The 8,439-nt window shown below is 33.0% G+C and overlaps 1 protein-coding gene across 1 annotated transcript in view; it reads right to left on the minus strand.

Annotated features, from left to right (window-relative positions):
• The window catches only part of msto1 (misato mitochondrial distribution and morphology regulator 1), a gene marked incomplete at its 3' end in the record, with an annotated part of 17,400 nt that overhangs the window by 1,762 nt on the left and 7,199 nt on the right, over positions 1–8,439 (minus strand). The window contains exons 7-11 of the mRNA XM_016539393.1: positions 8,007–8,121; positions 6,566–6,700; positions 5,437–5,589; positions 3,023–3,154; positions 316–500 (exon numbers count right to left, since the gene is read on the minus strand). Of these exons, the coding sequence (XP_016394879.1) occupies positions 316–500; positions 3,023–3,154; positions 5,437–5,589; positions 6,566–6,700; positions 8,007–8,121 (720 nt within the window). The remainder of the gene's footprint in view (positions 1–315; positions 501–3,022; positions 3,155–5,436; positions 5,590–6,565; positions 6,701–8,006; positions 8,122–8,439) is intronic.

Here is an 8,439-nt window from a genome sequence, read left to right on the forward strand (position 1 = left end):
CCAATTCAATTCCTAAATTTTAAGGGTAGTAAACATGTTGCAGAAATAGAATTTTAGGATGCAGAATTTAAATGAAATTCCCATAAATGAATACAACTACAAATGGCATGAATTGAAAATTTTCCATATAAATTTTCTTAATGCATGTTGAGAACATTTCATCCATGTCTATGTGTGATTCTTTAAATTAATCATTATGTTGCATAATTAATTATGTTTATTAGGTGATAAAACAATAATGAACACACAGCTTTGAAAATAATGCTCTTCAACAAGGATAATCAGTCAAACTGCAGCTGTAAATGAATGTCTGACCTGACTAAACTCTGGCCGTCTAAACCTCTGAGAGTCACTGACTGGCCAAAACAGCGGCCATCGCCGAGCTCGGGACATGCTGATATGGGTCTCCAGGGCAAAACATCAGCGAACGCATCCAGAGCATCCGGGAGACAGCCGCCGTGCATCATGGGAAACGGGACAGAGCCGTATGCTGAAACAACCTGGAAAACACAGATGCATGACTAAACACGTTACAGACTAAAGCAAGGCCCTATGATTTCCATGATGTGGAAAAGACAGACATAACTAGGGAATTTTATTTAATAAAAACTAACATGAGAAACACACAGAAACTCAAACAGTCTTTGCTACAGCCTACCAAAATAAAAGTTCAGTGTAAATTAATTATGACAGAAATATCACTATTGTACAGCAGAATTAACTTCGTAAAAGTAATAATAATAATACAATTTATAAAAAAAAAATGTTTTATTCATTATTTTTTCATTTATGCAGCAAACCTCCACCTTATTTGACAAAAATGCAACGTTTTGTTTTAAATGCATTGTTGTATTTATACTTGATTACAAGTTTTCGATGAAAATTTGTATTAAAATTAAAACTATATTTGTGAGAAAATAAAATCAGAGTTTATAGGGTATTTATTGTTAAAAATTTAATACATTATTAAATTATGTATTAAATTTAATTATTAAAATAAAGTTTAATGAATTAATTTGGTAAGACATGCATTCTGATGATTACAATTTAATTAAAGCTTTAAAACAACGGAAAAAACGGAATTTGGGAAAAAATGAAACCCTACGACCCATTTATACCATGAATGATATCTATAACAATAACTATATTAGTATTTACACCAACGGATGATAACGTTTTGTTTATTCTGCAGTTTTGCTGTCTGTCACTTTAAATGCTGGAGCTCTTTAAAGCAGGATGGATTCTGATTGGCTGTCTGTTTTTAATGATTCCATATAGTGATTCCAATGATATTGTTCATAGTGTTCACTTAGAGCGATTATTAATAATGTATTATCGTTATCGTCCTTGGTCTGAACCAGCCTTTACACTTACAGAATTAACTGAAATGAAGTGAAATAAAATCCACACTGTAAAAAAAAAAAAATCCGTAAAATTTACTGTAAAAAAAACGGCAGCGGTGGTTGCCAGAATTTTACCATAAAAATACGGTAGCAACATTTTAGGTTTTACGGTTTTAACTTAAATTTACAGTTAAATACCATAATTTCATTAACTGATATAATGTTAATATACCAACCTATTGAAGTACTGAAATCTGTTTTGTACCTTTATAAGTGATAATCACCAAAAGCAGGTGGTGATGAGAAAGTCACATGATGAACCAAAGCCCATCACAAGCAGCTTTTAAATAATAACATATATAGAAGGTGCACAGTGTCATTCACAGTTCTTTTTCCACTTCAAAAAACGGTATACTACCGTAAAATTACATGCAATGTCTAATACAGTTTTTCACTAGGGGTGTGCGATATTGAAAAAAAATAATATCTAAATATTTTCTGGGATTTTATCGATAATGATAATTAGACAATATTTTGCTGAGTGTGTTATTGTGCTGGTATCTTAAGGACTACCGTGGACACTCCTGAAGTTTTTGATATTCTTCATATTCTGTGTGATGGTCAGGTCACACTGATAGAAATTAATCTTTCCCAATAAGTTTAAAGTGATTTTTCCATTTTATGGGCATTTTTACCTTTATTAAGCCATTTATTTATAAAAGTGTCCATTATCTTTTGAATACTGATATTTGAAACTATTTAAATAATAAAAGATACTTTGAATGTGAAATTAAATTAAAACCGCCAGTAGGTGGCAGCAAGTCACTGTTAATAAGTGAGTCATTGCGATTGAACCGAATCATTTAAACGCTTGATTCATTCAGGAACAAAACATTGTCATGTTGCTCAGAGACGCAAAACAGCATTGTGGCTTTGTTTGGAATTATTTTTGTTGTCGAAATACAGCAAAAACAGGAAATATGGTGTCTAAAACGTAAGTCTCTTAATTAACTTGTTTACTGAACTGTTATAAAAAAAATCAATAGCACATTTGTAATCATGGTCATTTTTGGAGAAAAAAACATCACTCTTCGTGTGAAATTGATTAACTTGGCTATATGAAGTGGTATAAATATATACATTTTCTACCCCCATGTCTTGAATTTGTGATCATTCCAAATGTATTTTAATAGACTGAATCATGCAGTGAAATAACTCACTCTAAATGCGTACACGAACTAGTCTCTAGACTTCACGTAATGTAAGCGTGCACTCTGTAGGGGTGTTTTGAATGTTTTTTGCAAAATACTCGATAATGTCAAATCGCACACCGTTAAAACAACAATTACGATATTATCGCAGACGATATATATTGCACACCCCTATTTTTCTCTGTATATAGTAGGGGAATTTACCGTTAACCATTTAACAGGTTTTTACTGTAGCATCTTTACAGTCTTTCACCATTAAATTCACGGTCACTTTTTACAGGGTTCTTTTTCCCACTTCAAAAAACGGTATACTACCGTAAAATTACACGTAACGTCCAATACAGTTTTTCACCGTATACAGTAGGGGAACTTACCGTTAACCATTTATCAGGTTTTTACTGTAGCATTTTTACAGTATTTTACCGTTAAATTCACAGTCATTTTTTACAGTGCAGCGGTTATACTGACCTTCCTTCCCGAGACGGCCAGAGCGTCTGAAAGCTGCCACATGGGTGCGCTGTTCTGTCTCAGTCTGTACGAGGCCGTCATACAGTCCAACGCCAGAGCCAGAACCGAGCTGGAGTGATACCACAGCATCGGCTGAGAGAGATGGACAAACATATCACAAAACAACCACTGAAAACATGCTAAAATACACGGATCATCAGTGGAGAGTAGGGATGCAACGATACCATTTTCTGAGAACCGATCAGAGCACAGTTTTTTTTTTTAATCAATGTAGAATTTCTATACTTCTGTGTGTTGACCTGATCGTCACTGTTTTGTGTGTTAAACACAATCTGCTAAATATAGGCAACTTCATTTTAATGAAAAATAACAAATGAAAAAAAATATATAATCATAATCTATGACAAAAATACTATTATAAACAAGGTTCGTGGATAATTCAGCAGCAAAAAATACTATAGAAAAATCATGGGTGCACAATAATTTTATCAAATCTAAACATTTATTGAAACAACATTATTTAGTCGGAAATAAATAAAAGTTTATAAGTATAGGACTAATTCTGGTAAATTAAAAGAGCAAATTGCTCTTTGTATTGTTGTAAAATACATGCATGAAAAACAAGTAGGTCTAAATATATTTATATTATAAATATATTTAAATGTATAGCACAGTAATGAAGGCAGCAACACATGATAGATAGGACAGAACGAGAAAGACTATTAATAATCTTTCATTGCGCAAAAGTATTATAATACGAAAGGCTCCATTACAGAGCGGCACAAAAAGCTTATGCACATCCCGTGGAGAGAAGAGTTTATGTGAACTTGGCTTAAATATTCATCTGTACCTCACATTAAACTATGGAACAGCTTCAGAACACTTTAACCCTTTTGCGCTCCTCATTTGGGAGTCACACTCATGGTCTTCGCGGTCAAAAGTGACCGGACACCTGAAATATAACTTTTTTTCTTCAGTAAAATTAATCTAATATATTTTTATTCAATAATATTTTTTCTTTTGTATTTTGAGAGAATTTCATGGTACTAATTAATATTTATGCAATAATTATGGTAATTTTTTCCCATTGAAAATAGTACACTTTTTTTTTTTTTTTTCAATTAATGCAGTATTTCAGATTAAAATAGAGACTAGGCCTTTAAAATCCAATTTTTGAAGGCAGAATATCACCTCCTGGTGAGAGCAAAAAAAAAAAGAGAAAAACCTGGAATTTCATGGTGTAACCACTAGATTATAGAGAGGCTTGTGAATTCCCTAGTTGTTTTTATACATAATTGCTTACTTTTATTAGGTTGTGGATTTAAATGTACAGTATATTAAGGCATTCTCAAAGACTACTTTTTGTCAAGGTTTATATTTTTTGTTGTTTTAAATGTTGATTTGAAGTGTAGGTTTTTGCATTATTACTACATTCAAACCTGAACACAGAAAGCATTTTGTTACACAAAACATTAAAATTCTATAAAAATGTAACAAAAATTAACAGGAATGTTCTGTCAGAGTTTAATTCTTCTGGGTCTGATCTGATTTCAGTTTTCTGACTCGTTTTGGCTATATGGTTATAGCCATACCAATTCATCTGAGTATGTATAATTCAGTATGTGTGTGTCTGTGAGTGTGTGTGAGTGGATGTATCTGTTTTACACTCTTCATGTTTTAGAGTGTAACCCCTTCCTTGCTGTCCACTTTTGAATTATTGTTCAAAAGTTGAATTATTGATTTTATTTTACATAGTTGCAGTGTTACAGTCACACCAGTTCATAGGTGTGTGTGTACAAGTGTGTGTCAGTTGATGTGTTGATTTTGCACTCTAGATGTTTTAGAGTTTCACCCATTCATTGCTGTGCAATTTTTTTCTGCATTGTGGGGGATTTGTAGATAGTACACACAAAAATGTTCTGTATTTTCCCCCCCATTTCCCATTCATTTCCTATGGTCGGTCATTTTTGACCGAAGACCACGAGTGTGACTATTTTTTTTACAACCACTTAGCTTTTTCGAATCATGCCCTCAATTTTTTTGTGTGTTCACATACCAAGTGCCATACAAGTCACCAAGTTTCGTACCATTCTGGTAAAGCTACGATTTTTAAAAATTCAAAATGTAAAATTCTCCGGTCAGAAGTGAAGTTAAATATAGTCCACGGAAACTATATGATGCTTTATAATGTTTTTGTGCCTTTCGTGGGGCTTAATAATAACACAATGGTATACACACAATATCGGATTTGGACAGAAAATGCCAGTATCGGAGCCGATACCGATAATGAATATCGGATCGATGCATCCCTAGTGGCGAGACAGACAGGATGACCAGGAAAGACAGGAGCATGAACTAAATCAAGAACTATATAAACCATGTTGAAAACAACACTGTATCATCAGAGTATTTACGTCACAGTTGAGCAGCGGGAAGGCTGTGGGTGGAGGCGGGCGTCTCATTAACCCGCCTCTCAGGGTCAAAGGGCAGAAGAACGAGCTGTGATTGGCCATCTGGAGTGTTCCTAACGCACAGTTCATCATGTGGTACAAGTCCTTTATAGAGCTCTGTCAACAGAAGACAAAACAAATGTAGCCACTCCACATTTAAGTTTTCATTCAATACACACTACCAGTCAAACGTTATAAAAAAATAATTTTTAAAGAAGTCTCTTCTGCTCACCAAGCCTGCATTTATTTGATCCAAAGTACAGATAAAACGGTAATATTGTGAAATATTTTTACTATTTAAAATAACTGCTTTCTATTTGAATGTATTTTAAAATGTAATGTATTTCTGTGATGCGCAGCTGAATTTTCAGCATCATTGCTCCAGTCTTCAGTGTCACATGATCTTCAGAAATCATTCTAATATGCTGATTTAAGAAACATTTCTGTTTATTATCAATGTTGAAAACAGTTGAGTGCAATTTTTTCAGGATTCTTTGATGAATAGAAAGATCCAAAGATCAGCATTTATCTGAAATAAAAAGCTTTTGTAACATTATACACACAATACCATTCAAAAGCTTGGAGTCAGTATATATATATATTTTTTTTTTGGAGGAAAGAAATTATAGAAATTAATACTATTATTTAGCAAGGATGCGTTAAATTGATCAAAAGTCATGATAAAGGCATTTATAATGGTATAAAAGATTTCTATTTCAGATAAACACTGTTCTTCTGAACTTTCTATTCATCAAAGAACGTTGAATGTTTTCAACATTGATAATAACCAGAAATGTTTCTTAAATCAGCATATTAGAATGATTTCTGAGGATCATGTGACACTGAAGACTAATGATGCTGAAAATACAGCTGCGCATCACAGGAATAAATTCCATTTTAATAGATATTCACATAGAAAGCAGTTATTTTAAACTGTAAAAATATTTTAAAATTTTACTGTTTTTGCTGTACTTTGGATCAAATAAATGCAGGCTTGGTGAGCAGAAGAGCCTTCTTTAAAAATCATTAAAAATCTGGTAGTGTACAGATGAAGTGATGTTAAACTAAAGTATGAACGCTTGAATGATCTCACCGTTTCTGGGTGATTGACAGGTGCCACGCCCCAGGTGAGGATGCCACGCCCTCCGTAAGAGTCCTGCAACAGCTCTGTGACCTTTGACCCCAAGCCTGAGAAACCATCAGCAAGATCGCACAGCACCTGAAAACCCTGAGCAGGAGAGAACAGAGGCACGGTTTACATTTAAATGTATTATACTCCTCTTCAGTGACTCACATAAAAGATTATTATACATAACATAACATAATAGAATATAATATACATACATACGACACATAAATACATACATTATTTCAATGCTTTTGCATTCGCTCACAAAACTATGGAAGCTCATTTCTGGTACATAACAAAAAACATGCTTTGTTAAGTCAGAATTATGAGATGAAAAGTTGAAATTGTGACTTTAATGTTGTCATCATGAAATATAAAGTCTTGATATTGACACAAGTCCAAATTATGGCATAAATAGTCAAAATTATAATACACCAAGTCAATATTATGACATGCAAAACTGAAATTATGATATAAAAACTCATAATTATGACATAAATAATTACAATTATGAAATAAAACATCAAAACTATAGTATAAAAAGTTGGAATTGACATGACATGACGAAATTATGATATAAAATATATATATATATATATATATATAAATTATGACATGCTTAGTAGAAATTATATACCAATCATATTATTATTATAATTACATATCAAGTCAAAATTTCGACATACCAAGTCAAAATTGACATAAAAAGTGGAAATTATGAAAAAAACGGTCAAAATTATGACATAAAAAGTAAAAGCTTTGATATAAAAAGTTGCAATTATGACACAGAAAGTCAAAATTATGACACACCAAATCAAAATTGATATAAAAAATACAAATTTTGACATACCAAGTCAAAATTATGACATAAAACATTGAAATCATGAAATAAAATGTTGAAATCAAGTTGCAACTGACATGAAATAAAAAGTCAAATTTACGACAGTCAAAATTAAATGACATAAAAAGTCAAAATTATGACACAAAACACTTAAATGAAATAAAATGTCAAGATTATGACAGTCGAAATATAACATGAAAATTCAAAATTAGGACATACAGAGTCAAAATAATGACATAAAACTAAAAAACTGACTTAAAAAGTCTTTTAATGTTCCTCTAACAAATAACACTGTATTAATTTGCAAATCTTTGGCATTCCCCGAGAAACTTTGCATTCGCTTGCAAAGTGGTGCATTCAACCCCAGAACTTTCTCCGTCAACACAAACATTTTGAAAACTCACGCAAAGCATTGAAATAACACTAATAGATTTTCCGTCTCATTTTTTTTCTTCTCCATTACAAAATATAATTTTTTTGGCACAATGCTGCCAAAACAGGCTTAAAAACCTAAAAGACCTGGACACATCGCTACAGGTCTCCTGAGTCAGATCTGTGGTTCACCTGCAGATAGTCGCACTCCTCCACGAAGAAATGCAGCCGATCCTCCAGATCTTCCAGCACTGGCCCCTTTAAGAGCGCCTCCCCCTGACCAAACACCTCCAGACGCTCCGCCTCACTGAACACAAACATCACTGACATTAGAGGAGTCCCCGACTCAGGATTTACACAGAACTGATGAATCCTGCCGACAGTCGACTGATAGTCCAATCATATGTATGGGGGCGGGGCAAAACACATTACCAAGAGTCAAGTAGCCAGACATTCGACAGCCATATACTAATGTTAAAGGGGTCATAGGATGCCCATTTTCAGTTGATATGATTCTTTAGGGTCTTAATGAAAAGTCTGTAACATAGTTTGGTTAAAATTTCTCAATGGTAGTGTAAAAAATTTTATTTTTTCCCAAACAAAAATTTTCAGATTAAGCCGTTTT

This window comes from Sinocyclocheilus rhinocerous, unplaced genomic scaffold (assembly GCF_001515625.1).
Source record: "Sinocyclocheilus rhinocerous isolate Xijiao unplaced genomic scaffold, SAMN03320098_v1.1 scaffold248, whole genome shotgun sequence".
Classification (NCBI taxonomy): domain Eukaryota; kingdom Metazoa; phylum Chordata; class Actinopteri; order Cypriniformes; family Cyprinidae; genus Sinocyclocheilus; species Sinocyclocheilus rhinocerous.